Source organism: Dufourea novaeangliae, unplaced genomic scaffold (assembly GCF_001272555.1).
Source record: "Dufourea novaeangliae isolate 0120121106 unplaced genomic scaffold, ASM127255v1 scaffold85, whole genome shotgun sequence".
Taxonomy (NCBI): Eukaryota; Metazoa; Arthropoda; class Insecta; order Hymenoptera; family Halictidae; genus Dufourea; species Dufourea novaeangliae.
The window spans coordinates 482,862-501,721 of record NW_015373957.1 but is presented as its reverse complement, the minus strand read 5'-3'; the positions used below and the strand labels follow the sequence as shown (position 1 = coordinate 501,721).

Genomic DNA, 18,860 nt, shown 5'->3' with positions numbered 1-18,860 from the left:
CAGTGCACGTGCAATTAACAATTGCATCATTTCTTTAAATGGAAATGTATATTGTTTGTTCCACAGATCGATTCATCTGCTCATTCTACGTAAAAAATTATTGGGGTACCATGACAACAAAATTATTAGTTCTCGAGATATTTCCAAAAAATGTCTTTATTGAAGAATATGCTCAAACGCTTCTCCATTACATTGTAAACATTTCTGATAACGTTTTTTTATTGGTTTCATAACTTTGTTTAAATTATCTATGTTATTCTTTTTTATTTACGTTTACTACATAGTCACGAAGCGTTTGAGCATCTTCTTCAATAAAGACATTTTTTGAAAATATCTCGAGAACTAATAATTTTTTGGCGATGATATCCTAATTATTTTTTACGTAGAATGAACAGAGGAATCGATTTGTGCAACAAACAATATGCATTTCCATTTAAAGAAATGATGCAATTGTTCATTGCACCAGCACTATTGCACTTAAAACAAATCAATTTCTCCTTTGGCATTTTTTTATAAATGCAGTAATAACGGAATTATGACCTGAAACAATTGGGTGGACCACCCTGTATACACTGCTTGCAGAACGCTTTCACAGTACGAATAAATCATATCAATGAAACTTTAAAGTGCACCATAATGGTGTCCCAATTTAAATCTTCTACAAGTTGCACAGTAATTGAAGAAAGCATTTCCATTAATTTTTAGCTGAGTGCAGAAACTATGATGGGCTTCGCTATGGAATAGTAAATTAATAATAATTTTATTTATAATTTCATAAAATTCATAAAGATTCTTTCGTAACATATGTATTCTCAAAACAAATTTTTATTTTATCGTCACGGATCCAGTTTCTGATCAGGATCCAATTCCTAATCAATTTAGTATACATATAGACACCATATAATAAGTTTATTATAATAGAAGTTTTCTTTGAAAAATGGCTAAATAATTATTAACTAATGTGAAATTTATACGTTAAATTTGATAGCTCAGGGTGAGATACAAATATATGATTTATCAGAAATTGCTCCCCTTGCACTTTTTACCGTAAAAGTTAAATTATGATTTAATTATTACTATTTCTGCACTTTTGTTAATACCAAATTAAAGATAAAACATAGATTTATTTGAATAACAACAATTCTTTTGTATTTCGTTAATTTGTCTACATACATATATGTTAAAAAACTACGATAGTTACTCTTTAGTAATCCAGAACTGGGTACGTAACGGTAATAGTCAAAATGGTGGAGGATTATGAGAATCTATACAAGTAATCCACCATATTGTGTGAAATTCAATATTTATTTTCGAGAAAATCAGAAGCCTATGCTGTTTCATTGATCTTCGTCCTCTTTCTTAAATGTTCGTCACCATTTTGAAAGAAGAAAAGGTACAAAGATGTTTTAAACTTGAACTGTGTTACCAGTTTATTACAAATAAATAGTGAAATACTTATTAGTACATCTAATATGATGTTTCGAAACGAATACAGAGTTTCACAAAGAATAGTGGATTACTTATTGGTACACCTAATGCTTGTGGCGTTCCAGCAAACTGATACATTGGCTTAATGTATTTCAGACGAATTAGCGACTGCTAGTACGTTCTGTTGCTGGTATTAAAGGGATAAGAGGTATACTTTACTGTCCTACCTAGTTACCTTGCCGCACAATCTCTCGTTTCATTGTTCTGCGTTTGTTTCACGTTCGCTTTATTCCCATTACCTGCTTCGAAGCTAATGGGGAATGAAATACAGAGCTCCAAGCTAATGAAACGAACATCTGCGGGGAAGACAGAAAAAGACGAAAGACGGAGATAAAGTATTATAAATTTTATCATTTGTTCAGTTAAAATAATAATCCCCTTTCTTTAACTGGCTGTATGTTTCTAAACATTTTTCCTATTTTCATTGATTATAATTTGCTACTGTGATTGAACTATTTAATAATAGTTCCTTGGCTGTTGATTGTTGGATCAACTAAAGCTATTAACCATCAAAGACCACAACATGGGTAGCCGTAACTGCGAACGTTCTTTCGCCTACATGAGGCGTTTTTTTTTAAAGTAGTATAAGTTCAATTTTTAAAAAAATGAGTTAAGGCCTGTTTTAGTTAGACATGGATGTCTTCTTTCCATATTTATAATAATACAATGGTGTACAATATCTTCATGAATTCGTCAAAAGAATTGTAACTGTTAATTATTAGAAGAATGTTTTTTTCACAGTCCATTCGTAATAATTTATAATTAAAACAACTTTCTATTCGTGTTAATTATTAATTATTACAAATTCTTTGTGCACCACCCTTAAAGCCTTTACAGCGGCTAATAAATAATGTCTTTAAAACACAATGTTATAAACAAGATAACTGTGTTAAGTGATAAGAAGTTAACGTGAGAATTATTCGAATAATAGTTTACTTTTGGTAGTTGTTTTATTATAAATTCTTTTATAATATAACTATTAAATACTTGTTAATAAAGTAACTGTTACGTTCACTTATAGGTCTTCGTTTTAATTAGTATTTTTTATATTAAAAAAATACATTTCAGAAAAGCAAACAAACTAAAATATAGATTTAAAATTGGTATTGTTCTTGTTTTTCAAAATCTGTTAGTATTGAAAGTTGGTGTAAGTCCATTTGTAGCTAAAGAAAACCTCGCACTTTCTTTAATAAGTTTATCAATTGTTATTATATAACAAAATTTAACATGTTTATAGTTTTTAAAGCATTACCCGAATTTATTAACGTTTGCCAATATTTTTTAGTTAATTCAAACGCAAACCCTTAAATATCTGAATGTAGGAATAAATGTACTTATACCACTTTAAAAACATGGCTCATATGTCAAATATATGGGGTGAGTCACCTAACCTTTACACCTCAAATATCTTTGTTGTTTTTAAAGATACATCAAATATCTTTAGGATAATGTTGAATGGTTCAATGGGGCTCACACGGTGTCAAATTTTTGTTTGTTTTTTAGAGATATCAAGGTCACCTTCATTTTTAAAAATGGAATCACCCATTTTTCCGTGACCTTGAATGACCTTGAATAATTATAGTCACTGAATTCCTAATGAAAGGGACTATTATTGTAGGTGTTCAAAAAAGGGTAATTCCATTTAAGAAAATGAAAGTGACCTTGATATCTCTTAAAAAAATGACATAAAAACAAAAATTTTGTTAGTATTGTGTGAGCCTCATTAAACCATTCAACATTGTCCTGAAGACATTTTACATATATTTAAAGACAAAGATATTTGAGGTGTAAAGGTTAGGTGACACACCGTGTATAAGTAAGTTAGTCACAAATCTTTTGATAAAACACCACAGCTCTAACTCCCACCCTTTACCGTTCAGAAATGCCAGGTGCTTTTAGGACGGGCTAGGTTACCGTAACCCAGTGTGGTCTTCGAGGGTTAAATATAATAGTAGCTGGTAGGTGTTATGTTAAAATCTTTATTTTACTGGGTTGTATGTTAAAATTTCCTATAAATTCATAAACATGTGGAATCTACTCATAAAATAATAAATCATTTATGAGTACAGTTGCAATGTTATAAGATCACAGGGAATATTATGAAAACAAAACCTCTTTATGCGAAGTAACACGAAAAGAATGAACTACTTCATCATAATAAAAGTAGTTTATTTTTTTCCTTTCATTCGTTCTGTCTAATGAAAGTAATACATTTCAAATGTCCATTTAGCAATTGGGAAAACAATCCGCACATATGTGACCTGTACGATACAAACCGCGCGCTATTAATGATCGCTAAGTGTGCCTTCGGCAAATTGACGAGGTTATCGAGGGATAACTAAATGGATGGCCAAATTGTTATAAGCACGCTGCTAACAGCATGTTTATGTATGTGGGAAACAAGCAGATGGGGAACAGCGCTTCGAGAATGGAGTTCGAGGCGGGCATTAATAAATGATACAGTGCCAAAGTGTTCGAAAAGCACGAAGTGACCTCTATGACATTAGTATTAGAGTAGTGTTCATGACTTATTGTTAGGTGGATCTATAATTTAATATAATATAATATCATTGTTAGCAGTAGACTGCGCAGCTTTATGGAAATACTAATCTTTAAAGATCTAGGTACTTCCAAAAATTAGATATAGAAATTTCTTTACTTTGTTAAAGATTCCATCAGGTTTTGCATAAAATTAAAAATTGTAGAAGAAATTTATTGAACTTTTGGATATACTAAATTTTATACAATCAGTCCTTAACCCTTTCATTCCCAAATTATCTAACAATTAGGAACAAATATTTCTTTTTGCAATTTCGTCTGTATTAGACGAGATATAAATGATTCACAAGAACATTTAACATTTTGAAAGCGTTTAGTGCCATTTCTGATTCGTTGCCATTTGGCAACGTTTTTTATTTTATCACAGTTATGTATAATAATTGACCTTATGTCGTTATAGTCGTGGTAACATGTCTGAATGTATACTTTTCTACTCTAATCGTTGCCAATGTTAGATATAGGGATTCCCATTTGAAATTTTCAAGTTGACCTTCAACTGATCTTGAACTTTGACCTGGAGATCAAGGTCAAGGTCACTGTCAAGTCCTCCTTTTTTAATTTACCGACTTTTGTATTAAAGTTTTGTCGAAAACTTAATCCCCCAAAGTTACCCAGGGGTTTTCATTTTTTTCCCACCCTGTATATTTTAGTTTTTTTTGGACTTATTGTCTAAACACAGAGTTAATAAACAGTAAATACTGTCTACTATTTATTAAAGTTAATTATTGTTGTAAATAAGTTTTCAAAATAAAAGTTTTTCCTGAATAACCCGACTACTTGAATTGTGGTAGAGTTTATCGCTTTCTTTTAATTTTGTTAACTTAGTGGCGCTTACGAAAAAGGGAAGAGTAATCTTTTGAAGTCTTTCTTACTTAATTCATTTCAACTTACTTGTATGTAGGGCTGAGGTTGCTGAGAAGAGGGTGGAGGAGGAGGGAGAGGGCCGCCAGTTACCGCTGCATCCTGTTGAGGAGACGTCCGCGGCGGCTCTGAAACATCGAGCCATTTAATTATCAGTGAAACGAATTGTATTACCATTATTAAAACTGATATAATCTTGCATTTTATATTGATGTTATATTTTATTATAAATCATCCCGTTACTCACCAAAGTGACTAACTTGACTTTTCGAATTTTTTCAAATTTTAGTGTTAAAGCACCTAATTGGTGCTTAATTTATTATATAATTAATTTTCTCTAATGATTGCTTTGTGGATTTAATTACTTTGGCAAACGGGCGATTGAAATGTTTCTCATAAATTATTCGTTTGCTAATAGCAATTACTTCTATTTGTGCTTAAAAATTCTGAACTAGAATTTTTTATTTATACGTTTTAAATAATCATAATATGTTCGATGTTTAATAAGTAATGGTACTACTATGGCGTTGTATTTTTTTGCAAAAATAAGTCGAAAATGTGGGATAAAATTGTGTCATATCAGGCTTTGCTCTCAAGTAAATCGATGTCGCATATAATTTCGTACATATACACCTGTGCATAGCTTACCTCCCACTATAATTTAATACGAGTTGGTAGTTAGAAGACGGTAAGATCAATGCATAATTCCATAGAACGAATAGAATGATTACTATGAATTCCAAGTAGAAATAGTAGATAACAGTCAGACACAGTAATTGCTTGTATGGATGTTTGTATTATCCATTTTATGAAGAAATAAAAAACCTTATACAATTTACTGAACATCTACTGTCTTCGAAGTACAGTTCGAATTTATTCGAATCTCATCGCATGTCACTAATTACTTTCTTCTTTTTTATAAAAATTGCAAGGAAACAATACGAGTGTATAGAAAATCTGCATTATCTACGCATCAAGCAAAAATATGTTTAAGAATTATCGAACCAAAAAGACAGAAAACTTATTTCACTGACGTAATAAAATTATAAACTTACATTTATATAAAAATGAGATACTTATTGAAAAGTCGAAGAACCCAACAGAAATCGTACTCGAAAACATAAAGGTCTAATATATTTTCAAATTTTATTGTTTTGAAAACAGAGTTCAGGTTAGAAAATGATACTGTACATTTACCACTTATTTTTTCGTATACATAGAATCACTCCCTTTCAAACTGTATTTACCACACGTTTAACCATATCTAAACTTATTAATTAACATTTATAAAAATTTACATCTGTATCGTTCTTGTTTTTAATTACTTTCACGGTGTTTATCTAATATGAACTAGAAGTTTAAATTATTTACAAAAACACATTATAAATCCGCGATGAACTTTTACGAACATCATTATGCAAGTCTACACACGAAACTCATCGATGATTTCAGCAAATGATTTCCAGGTTGCCTACTCTTATTTTTAATATTCAATTCAGCGTACATGTATTGTCGTAATATTAAACTAATTGATACATATTTGTAACAATTATTATATACTCAATAAGTCATTCTGAACTTACGCATATACGATTATTCTGTCACCAGTCATAAACTGATTTGTCATGAATCACTTTTTTCTTGTAATGTCACTCAAGAAATTAATATACACTGTATATTAGAACACTGATTCAAAACTGGAGAGAAAATCGTGTTTGACGATTACTGCTTCCGGATTTTATATCGCAAATATTTTACGTAATACAAATAAACCGACTTTATACAAACGTTTGTTAAGTTTTACACTGTCCTGTTTATCTGTTAGAAACATATGGACTTTTCCCTCGAACGAATTGAAGTATCGTAAGCGTCTCGGAACAGTTAACAACTTTTCGCGTGTTCGACCGTAACAGCCTGAGCATTCCTGAGTGTGACAGTTTGAAGGTTAGGTTCGAACTGACCGCACGATTTTTTCGCGACGCGCGTCAGCGTATCAGCGATCGACAGGGAAATTCGGCTTCAGCTAGGAGAACAAGTGACATAGGAGAAAGACCTCCTACCACTTGGTAAATTTATTTCAAGTACTGAAATAAACGTTGAATCGAATGTTAATCTTGCATAAATTTCAATAATTCCCGATACCAAATTCTAGAAGGCCCTTCCCCTACGCCACTTATTCCCCTAGTGGAAGCCGAGTTTGCTCGTGAATGTACGTGAGTGGTTGACAATTTTTCTGGAGGGTGGAAAGGGACGATTCTTCCAGGACGAATTGAACGCGGGATAATTCAAATGTACATAGGGTGAATGCACTAGTAAATGAATGCGTAGCAGTGAATGAACATTACTTATAAAAACTAGTAAATTAAGTTACTAAAATAAGGAAATGATTAAATATTGATTTTTTATTAATTAATCATTTTCGCGCCACTGGTTAGGAATGTTGATTTATCTTTGCCTTTTTAATTTAATTAATTACATTATCCTAATTTTTCCAATTGAAATCTATATGTATATCATAAAAAAATGTAAATATTAAAAAATTTAATTTCCGCATGCGAAATATTTATTAATATTATTATCATTATACAATTTCACATTAATAGTTACAAAATCTCTTAAAAGTTCGTTCATTTGTGCGTTTACTCTATTATAGAAAACAAATACACATTAAAAATTTAATGAAATAAAAGTAGTATCTAATTAACTTAATACGTTCGCTAAGTATCAGCGTCACATGTTTATGTATGCGTGACACTTCAATTTCTAAATTAGCGTACTTTGTTAAATAAAGACTGAATATGTTGTGCAATATTAACATATATTTTATGTTATACTTTCCCTCTGTTTTTGTAACTTTTGTACAACCAGTGTGTGTATAAACTTTTTAACTAATACGCAACAACAAGTTCGTGTATCTCTTTCTAAAAATGTTCTTTATTTTCAAGTTGTTTTCCTCAGCTGTGACACAATTAAAAAGGTTTCTTCTGTATTTTAAATGAAGTTAGTTTATGAACAAGTAAAATACTGACAGAGAGATAATTGACAAGTTTTTAAAATACATAATTTGAATTTATAAACTGCACGCCATAGAAAGTTTATGTGTACTCAGACTGTCCTGTAAGTGATGGTAAAACCTGAAAGGGATGGTTTTATATAAAAATGTGAGTTAAAACTATAAATAAATTTTCTATACGGACCTCTGTTTTTAATATAAACAAGTTTGAAAAATGTATGCTTTTTACTGTGTCTGACTATTATTCAGTTTTTCTACTTGCAGTAAGCCTGGTCATATTTACTGTACTGTATATCGACATCATCATATTCTAAGTACCAGTTTGTATAAAATTAGTGCAGGAAACAAATAATATCATATTATAAACAATATTTATAAACACGAATTTAAGTAGAAGTAACCAGTAATTGGCAAGTAAATGAGCTAAATGATGTTCAATTGCATGCGTATCTATTCGATAATATTTTGAACAAAAATGTAATTGAAAACGAAGCCCAATATGGAGAAATTTTATTCGAAATCGCCCCTTCCTCGCTTGTGACACAATTTAACAAAACTTGGAATTTAAATAAAACCAAAAGCAGAAAAAAATATTTTTAAACCTAATAAATCCAGTTATACAGGGTGTTCGCAGAAACAGTATACAGTCCGTTATTTTCTAAACTATTTGAAATACAAGAAAACTTTTTTCATAAAATTGAACGGCATGAGGGGGATAGTTAACGGGCCATGGCCCATTTTTTTAACTTTATTATTTCAAGAGGTATGAAGGTCAAGTTTGGTTTTGTAAATGGAATTGTATATTTTTTTTTATAACCAGTTGTGTACAAGTTCCGAGCAAATTACCAGCAATAAATGACAAAAATTGTGTAAAAAACCATATCCATCTGTTTTCGCGTTTGACTTGGGTTTTGCAGACAACGCCAGCTGACAAAATGGTAAAGCAAATTGACAGATAATCTTGCAACATGACCTATGTCAAATTGAGGGCAAAACCGGAACAAGGTTGGCGCAAGCCAAGTTGCTGCATATGTTGTTGCCAATATGCACGCAAATTGTTTATAGCAAATCTTGCGTCAAACTTGTAGCCATAACTTTATCACAGGTACTGGACAAAATTTGGCTTTCTAGGTTTGGCTGACTGGGCAAATACTGTCATCTCATGTACCTAAATATTGTCACTTTTTTAGGTTAGGTTGCACGTAACTGTAGATGGTATTGGTGGTATTAATAGCGTAAGGCTTTGTTTTTGTACGCGTTTACTGCCATGATAGTAATTAGAAAAGTATTGAAACGTTGTACCAATCCCAGATAGCACATGACGCCTTGAAGACGGCTTAAAGACGCCTTAGACCTAAAATAGCCGTAAAATTTAGGCGTCTTTAAGGCTTCATCTGCTATCTGGGAGCACTATAACCCAAATATTAGACTAAACAACTTAGTGAATCGTTGAATTATGATCATTATTTTCCACGATCTTTATATTATCTAAAACATTACATTTTATTACGTTACTAGCTCAAATATTACAATTATAGCCATCTCTTTAGTACTTTATTCCCTTTCGCTAGTAAGGAAGTCGTCGTTTTTACTCTATCAATCAACTAAAAATTTTTGATCATTTTACAAAAATTAATGAGAAAAGGAAATTAAGTGCTGCTTTTTTTATCGTATGAATTACAGTTTTAGTTCCATGCAGAATTTTCTTTACATATATCTTTACAACGTGTATTTGTTATTTTAAGTAATACAGTCTAGAATGACAGTATAATTCGGTAGGTGGCAGTAAATGGGTCTTTTATCCTATACTGATCGTGCGGACACCCTGTAGAATATATATGGTCAAATACAAAAGGTTGAAAGTTGAAGATTTACCTAGTGTACGGAAGATGATTGATCGGCTTTTATATTTTTTGCCAGCTCTGACGGCAGTAACAGCCAGTTGGTACTGCGTGTCGGCTCGGAGTCCGCTCAGCGTTACAGCTTCGCTGTTTCCCGCGACCTCCGCCACCACCCTGTAACTAACCATCTTACCATTGCGTTTCGATGTTTACAAGTGCCTTAATGATAATACAATTCTTAAGTGTTATTACGATTTTCGATTCACGATCAACCCTTCTGCAGACTAATACATTGTTATTATATATGAATTATTTTTAATTGCAATGATAAGGATGTTTATGCAAATATTGACATTTTCCATTAATTTTTCGAAATCGAATGCAAAGAAAAATTTATTTATCTTCTAAAGGTTCATGTTCGAAATGAAAAGAAAATCTGAATAAAGTTTTAGAAATTTTTTACTATATTGAATTTTACACGATCGGATATTCTATAAATGCATAACATCCGCAATCTAGTAATGGGAAATCTTAACTAAAATTTGTAAAAAAAATTGACTCCCATTATTAATGCTTTCGAAGGTTCAGTTATAGGGGTTACTGTAATCTGATACGACTTTTGGCAGTAGGAGTTGTAGAGGAAGCACCAGTAAACGTGGGAACAAAAAGAACAGCTAAATGGGTGACTTTGTTAAAGGACTTAGAGTAACGGTTGAGGCGACGTGTTTGGGGTGTAATGTCAAACTTCAGGGATTTTGGGATACGTTTTCCTGTTATCCGCTCGAGCCCATTTTTTGCACGTACTAGCTTTTCATGGATTGGAATCATTCTAGGGGATGAGATCGAAAAAATTCGAAGGTCGAGAAATAAGGATCGCCCTAATACACACAGATCACACTTTGTTATTTTTCCTAAAGTTCTTTCCAAACAATATCCCTTTAACAAAAATAACTCCAGAAACCATTACCAGAACAGATTCTAATGGTTTTCGTTTATTTTTGAATAACCTGAGGCTTGAAATTGACGAACTTACAAAAGATAACAGAACTAAATACAGAACCAACAAAAGCAAATTAAACTTTTACTTAAAACTTCAGGAAACATATAATCGTTCGTATGGATATTTATGATAGATCAAAGAGTTTCGAATTTTTGGAATTGCACTAAACAATTTTAAAATTTAACATTTACTCTAGTACTAAACTGCGAAAAGGCTAATGATCATAAACACTTTCTTATGGCTATTTATACACAGTGTCCCATTTAAATAGATACCCTCGAACATTTCTGAAATTATTTGTGATACAGGAAAGTGTTTCAGACAAATGTTAAATGGTATCGAGGGGGCCATAATTTGATTTTTTTTCTTAATGGTTGTATCTCCAAATACTAATAACAATTAAAAATTTCTGTTGATAATAAGATAAAATTTGGTTAAACATTGTAATAAATAGCTATTCAATAGATGATATTATAGTGTGTTTGATTATTTCACTACTTTCTTGCTTTCATAATATTAAACAGAGACCATAATTATTATAATCGCAATTTACAAAGTGACGGTATAAGAGTTAATATCTTTATGTGAATGATTTTGGTTATGAATAACCATTATAAATTATTAAAACCTATTTTAACTTAAAATATACAAATTCCACAATTCATTTTGCGTCACTGATTGATACGTTAATAAAAATTGACGATGGTCGAAGGTAACCAAAATAAAATTCTCGCCATCGATAATGGTTACGTGCAATCAAAAACAATTTCCATCATTGATAGTGGTTATTCGTAATCACTGTAATTTCCGTAGCCAATAATGGTTATTTGCAACCAAACAAAAATTCTGTCATGCATTGTTATTGGTGACCAAAAAAATTTTGATCATTTATAGTGTTTATTCCTAACCAGAATAGTTAAAAATTCATATTTTTATTCACGTCATTTTTTGAAAATTTGTTCATCATTTATTAATACCTGGTTTCCATTTAAATAAAAATTACTTTTTACCAAAAAATATTAAAAATAACTGTTATTTTTGGTCTCTGGTATGAAACTTCGTAAACATTAAATTCAGATTTTTCAGTTTAGAAACTAGTGGAAATAGAACAACTAAAAACTAAAGCGGCGATATGCGTATATTTCACTATCTTATTTTATTCTAATGCGTAATAACGCATGTAAACATGTCGTCGATACCCTTAAGAATAATTTAAAATAATAATTAATTCCGAACCATGCATCGATTCCTCCATGTTAATTTTAACACGCACGCGATACGTTATAATAATCTGTCAGGTTAAGTGAATCTGTCAAGCCAATATAAATGACTGCTGTAACTTCAGTGTCAAGGTCATATACAAAACTAAACTTATTTTCTGTCAGGAGACAGAAATACACCCCCATTCATAAGCATTAGGACACTGTTTCGACTAGAGAAAACGTGACGTTTCATACTGACTGCGTATTCTGCACCATTTTTACGATTGTATGTTTGTGAATGTACATTAACTATTAAGCTTTAATATTATCTAGACAGTATGTATCAAATAGCATCGATAATTTTGTAATGACTCTCCAGATTTCTTTCACTTTTGATAAATATGCTAATATTTACGAACAGGAGTATATGCCATCTCATTTTAAAAATTACAATGATTTTTAAATCTTGGATATAGTATTTTTCTGTATCATATAAATATATATCTATTATATATATTATATATATTTTCTGTATTAGTTAAAAAAAACTGAGGTATTTGAAATAATTAAATACATTGTAATACAGGGTGTCCCAATATGGATGGTACAACCGGGGAAGGGGTGATTCTAACCTGCAAAAATAAGTCGAAAATATAAAATAAAGTTTTTTTTATTTAAGACTATATTTTCGAGAAAATCGACTTTGAAAATCTGTTGGCTACGCGTGGAATTCAATAGGACTTGGCTAGCGCGTCTGTTCATTGTATTTCTATTCTACTTACTGCTATGACGAATACACACGTTTCAGATTAATATTCAAAGCCGATTTTTTCGAAAACGAAGCCCCAAATGAAAAACACTTATTGCATATTTTCGACTTATTTTCTCATGTAGAATATCATAGATAGAATTCTACTTATGTAGAATCACCCCTTCCCCGGTTGTACCATCAATACTAGGACACCCTTACAATTTATGATTAATTATAAATAGTGAATTATAGATCTTTTCATTTATTCGCTGAACAAGAATAGTTACATTTTACTTTAAAAATTACTAGATCTAAAAAATTATTAAAGTAAAAGAATTTATTGACTGCGATGATTATTTTGTTTAAAAGAAGAGACTACAGTAATAGAAAACAGGATGAACAGTAACGTTGTAAATTTGCATTCATTACCTACAGTTGCTCAAATTATAAGTTTAAATAATTAAATTATAGGTCAATTGTACGTTTAAAATTATACGTTTAGAAATAAAAGGACTATTAGGTAATTTTCTTTTCAATAATGTATAAGCTACCAATGCCAGCAGACGATATACGCCTGGTTTTCTTTATAAGAGTTGTCTTCTTTTTAATGTTAATTATTTCAAATTTACATTTATCATTAAACATTGCTGGATTTCGGAACTCCTCCGGTTTATTAATATACTCTTTTGCAAACCCATAATTTTATAGAAAATTCGCTTAAGTAGGTATTCTACTGTAGTCGGTCAAAAGAATCGATTTTCTTTTCCTTGCATTTTCTTACACCTTGTCGTCCTGACAATATGTTTCTGAAGCATGATAGCGAAATTCATAAAATTGTCAAACCTACAAAAGAATACCGCATACAAACTTTAAACGCATTTTTCTCATAACCGTGTTTTGGGAAATGGTTGCCATATCTCAAATTCTATCGTCTGTACAAGAATTAAGCCAAAATATTTTTCTTTTTTAATTTTACAGTCTGAAAAAGACGAAAAAAATCGCAAAATTTTTTAATATTTCAACCCAAATCTGGTACCTGCGATAGCCATATCCAAATAATTTAAGAATCTTGTTAGTTTTCTTTTTTCAGATGAACAAAAAGATCAGAATTATGGCAACTAATCGAGCAATTTTTTTCGATATAGTCGACTTTCGTGGGTTGCAGCGATATCTATATTTCATATTTTCAATCAAGCAAAATTTTCATTTATAGTTCAAGATACAATAAATATACAGGAGAATATTTCAGCATAAAGATCTTTCGTTAAGTCCTTAAACAAAATTCCTGAAAGAAGTTTTAAAAATTCCATGTCACAGTAGAATATCCCCATAATACCTATAAGGTGACCGGATACTTTTGTGACCAACTGTACCTGAACTCAGGGTATCAATCTCATAAAGTAACCTATTCCCTGAACTTAGAATTCACGGGAGCGAGTACCGCAATTTGACTAAAACAGAGAATTCTGTTATTACCACAATACTGCGTATTACGATCTGCATTTCTCAATCCTTTAGTGGCGGAACGCAATAGAATCATGGAAACATAGTGGTTGGCCAGCGGAACCGCAATAAAGCCCCAAGTTTGTAAGCCGAGCGAACAAAGCTCTATTGTCTCGATCCATTTGCCAAGGTGAAAAATGCAATTTCCAACTGTAATTTACATGAAAAGCGATTCATACGTTATACATCGTCACTCTGTTCTTCAATATTGTCTTCTATTACACTGGGGAATAAACAAAATCATTTTTTATGTTGTCAAGGGGTCATCCCACGCGAAATCGGACATTTTTTGGAACACCATTTCGAATTTTGTTCAAATTTGGATATGTTGTAATTTTTAGCGATATATAAACGTATCTCGAAGGATTTTTGAGAATTTTAAAAATTGATGATTTTATAGCTGTTTGAAATTTAGGGTTAACCTTTTTTCAATACATCGTAACTATTAAACTAACAAACTGATCAAAATGAGTTTTACGGGTACTTACAGTAAAGACATAAGAGTACCAAATAAAAATGATTTCAGTTAAAAAAAGATATTTTTTAATTATTTATTTTGCAATTGTTTTAAATAAATGCCCTGTTTTTATACCGGGGAACTATTGAAAAATTTGAAAATAATGAAGATATAGTCCTATTTGTCCTCTTTATGAACGTATCTCCGAAAATACGGACACTTTAAAATTGGCCGTATGAAAATTAATTGAAGTGAACGCTGCGTCGAGTCGATGGGTTTCGAGGCAGCATTAACTGCAATGAATTTTCATATCGCCAATTTTAAAGTCTCCACATTTTCGAAAATATGAAGAATATCCTTATTATTTTCAAATTTTTCAATAGTTCCCCGGTATAAAAACAGGGCATTTATTAGAAAACAATTGCAAAATAAATGGTTAAAAATATCTTTTAAGAATAAAATAAGTGATTTTAGTTTGATTCAGAGGTGAGTTTTATGGAAGTGTATAGGAGAAAATCCTACAAAAAACCGTTTCCATAACTTTCTAATACTTTCTATGTAATTATCCTGTATTTTCTGATAACAGTTTATAAATAAAATTAATTCAGAATCATAAAAATTGCTATGTTTAATTTTTTTCCTTATTTTGCATTAATATTTAAGACATGTGCATATCTAAAAAATTAAAGGTAACCAATAGAAAATAATGATATATTCAGGATCAGGAGCACTAAATTACTCAAAATCAACTCTTGAATCCCTGGCAACAGATTGACTGTTCCCCTGTGTTTTTATTAGACTGTCAATTTTTATGCACAATGACATTTTATGAAGTAATTCATAGAGACAAGAACAAAAGTTGGAATTTCTTTATTCCCTTCACCCTTTGCTTTAAAACATCGAATCAGACTCGCGTTGATGATTTCAAATTGGATTCAGGAAACATGAATATTATTTGTTTATTTTTAGTTGAAGTGAAATACTAGTTTGCTGGTATTAATAGTAAACGTTTAAAGTAAATGTCCAATTGTTATAAGTACAGAATTTCTTTCGTTTCTGGGAAATATCGATAAGAAAGTGGTTCTAGAGATGGTGGACGCCAAGAAAATCGTAAGACAAAAGTTGAGTACCTTATTGGGTTAAGAATAAAATAGAAAACTCGTTGCATGTCCAGAAAGTTTTGTATTTTATTGTATTTCACGCAGTAATTATTATATACCACACTTTTCTAAATATTTTCAAATTAAAAATTTTAGCAAAGAGTAGTGGAACAATAGAAGCTGGATGTCACGAAATTTTCTCGAACAATATTGTCGTTAATATTTATATAATAGCACTAGACAACACAAATAAGGAAAAATATTGCAAGAAAGAGGAAAAAGCAAAATTATTTTAAATAATCATTCTGTGAATACTAAATCTGTCGTTCCAAACGTATTTCTATTTAAAAGCAAGTCACACGTGGTGCCCGTAAATCAAAAGGTGAATTGTAGAGAGTATTGAATGAGATTTGGCAGTGTGTATTATTGAACTGAAACGTTCATTGACGTGTGATTGCATAGTGTATGCCAGATGTGTATTAAACGTGACACATGAACTAGACATTAACCATAAATCCAAAATCGATGTGTATATTATTGGACCGAGCATCATTAGGACACCATTGTCTTGAAAATTATTGCACCGTACAGCAGAAAGCATTAATTTATTCGTAAAATAATCGACGTAAAGAACTACAATAATATATATTTTTCAGTGTATTACTTTTTACAACAAATGAAGTTAAATAAATTTCTTCTTTCATCAGATGTACTTAGATTAAATAATTCGATTGTTTAAATTGTTTCGAAAGAAATACATTTCAAACTAAAATGAATTTGTAGATCTTTGAAAGTGTAGTAATTATTATGTAATGTCGGCAGATACTACTAAAGTATTGCCAATTCACACAAACTACTGGAAATATTCATTGCATCACTCTCAAATTTTCATAACATGCACACTTCTCATAGCGATATGATTGCTACAATGTTTCGTATTCAACTGACATTGGCAAAAATAATGAGCTACACATTCTTACAATAACTATCTGTTCGAATGAATTTTCCGAGTACATATTAATAATAAGAGAAGTATATGTAATAACATACGTAATATTCGAGCGATGCAATAAATATTTTCAGTACTGTACATCTTGGAGTTAAACCTTTCCTATAATTTACATATGGTGCCGCTATTTAGATATCCCTTAATTTTGTTAAAAAAGATTTTTTAATTTTATTCTATACTATCCATATGTCGTAAATATGTAGTACGCACAAAGCAGAGTTGCATTTTCTCTCCTGCGTTTTGCTTTCAACGCAATCGACTACGAGTGGTACACACATGAAGTGTGGAAATCGATCTTATTCGTATTTCAATGGTTTTAGAAACAAAGCAACGTGGTAAACACTCGTGCACTTATTTGAATGACAATCGACGCTTTCGAGTGAGAAAAATACACAGTGGAAAACGTTTGAGTATTTCAGGCCTACGTGTAAAGCTTTCGCCAAACTGGAAAAACTGACTAAAAAAACAGCAATGTTTGGTGTACTGTCATTTACGATACTTTTGAAGTCTTTGGCTTGAATAGTTGGATACAAAAATTTAACCATGACACAATTTAAATATTTTTTATTTTATCACAGACTTTTAATTTTATCACATGTTCTCAACTTGGGACCATGTGGCCCCCAGGGCATCCCAGGATACTTCTGGTTTCCAATTTTATCATTAAAAATCATACAAATTATAATAAAACATGTTAAATTTACAAACAAGACATTTAAATAGCTACTTCTATACTGATAGGACACAGGAAGGAAACAAGGTAGGAAAAAGGCCACGCTTGGAAAAACGTTAAGAAACAATGTATTAAACTTTAAATAAGAATAACATATGTATATTATTATAGTTATTAAAAATAATATGTATATATGGTAAATATCCCAATTTCTGTCAGTGTCCCTAATATTGTCACTTTATTTATTTTACCTAATAAAAACGTAACGTATAAGGAATTGTGTAAGGAAAATTTTATTATTATATTGGGACTCTGATTTACATACGTGTACTTATATGTACGTGGTATTTAAAATTTAATGTTGACGAATGAAAGTGCAATTTGAGCGTTAAAAAGACGTAAATGAAAAGTCATGGGGAAATCATACTAAAGAAATAACCGTAATTTTACTATGCGACCTATATCTGTAGTACAAAATAAATTTTTTAAAGTATATAAGAGTTATTTTAATTTCTGAGGTGACAGTTATAGGAACACTGGGATTGCTTACAGATTTTAAATAATTATTAAGTAATTTTTCACACGTTACATATCCATAAACTATTTTTTTAATGAAAGGGATGTTAAATAATATTATCTTTCAAACTGAAACGATTTTTATGTTAAATAACACGTAAAATGCTTAAATGAGTTAGGTTGTAATTGGGACATCTACTCTTAATCAAAATTGTCAACTTCATAATAAATTGTATTCTACAATAAAATAAACTTTTGAATTAGAATGACAAATGTAATGTGTAATAATGTAATTAATTTCTAGAATGTTTTCAGCGTAAATAACTCTTAAATTTTACTTATATTTGTGCAGACAGGAACTTTTGAATGTTTTATTAGGTATTTGTTATTTGTAGTTCTTGATATTGTCAATATTCCTAAAGAATTTTGTATTATACTGAAAAAAATAATATGCAAAGAAAAATGTTGTTTTCTTATTCTATTTTTGAAAGAGTGAATGAAGAAGAAATCACAAACTGACTATGAAAAATGATCTTTTCTAGAAACTTGATGTAAACGAATTTATGCCTCATTTATACTTTATCATCACGCTCACGATTTCGGACATTTCTATATTCATTTCAAAGATGTAACTGATATGAAGCTCTTCTGAATTCAATATTTACTGTGGTAAGATGCACAGGGTTAATTTCCTGGTTCGATGTTTAATTTCCTGAAGTGATTATTTATTACATACCGCAGATACAATATTTGCAAGAAATACAGTTGCAAAAGTATCCGCCAATTCCATCCATTCGGCACATATTATGTATTTAATTAAGGTTAATATCCAAATTAACAATTATAATTTATATTGATGCAAAGTTTGACTAACGTATAGGGTGGAT

The 18,860-nt window shown here is 30.7% G+C and overlaps 1 protein-coding gene across 1 annotated transcript in view; it reads right to left on the bottom strand.

Annotated features, from left to right (window-relative positions):
* The window catches only part of LOC107186336, a 96,252-nt gene that overhangs the window by 66,927 nt on the left and 10,465 nt on the right, over positions 1-18,860 (bottom strand). Inside the window, 2 exon segments of the mRNA XM_015574178.1 lie at positions 4,939-5,036; positions 9,797-9,942. Of these exon segments, the coding sequence (XP_015429664.1) occupies positions 4,939-5,036; positions 9,797-9,942 (244 nt within the window).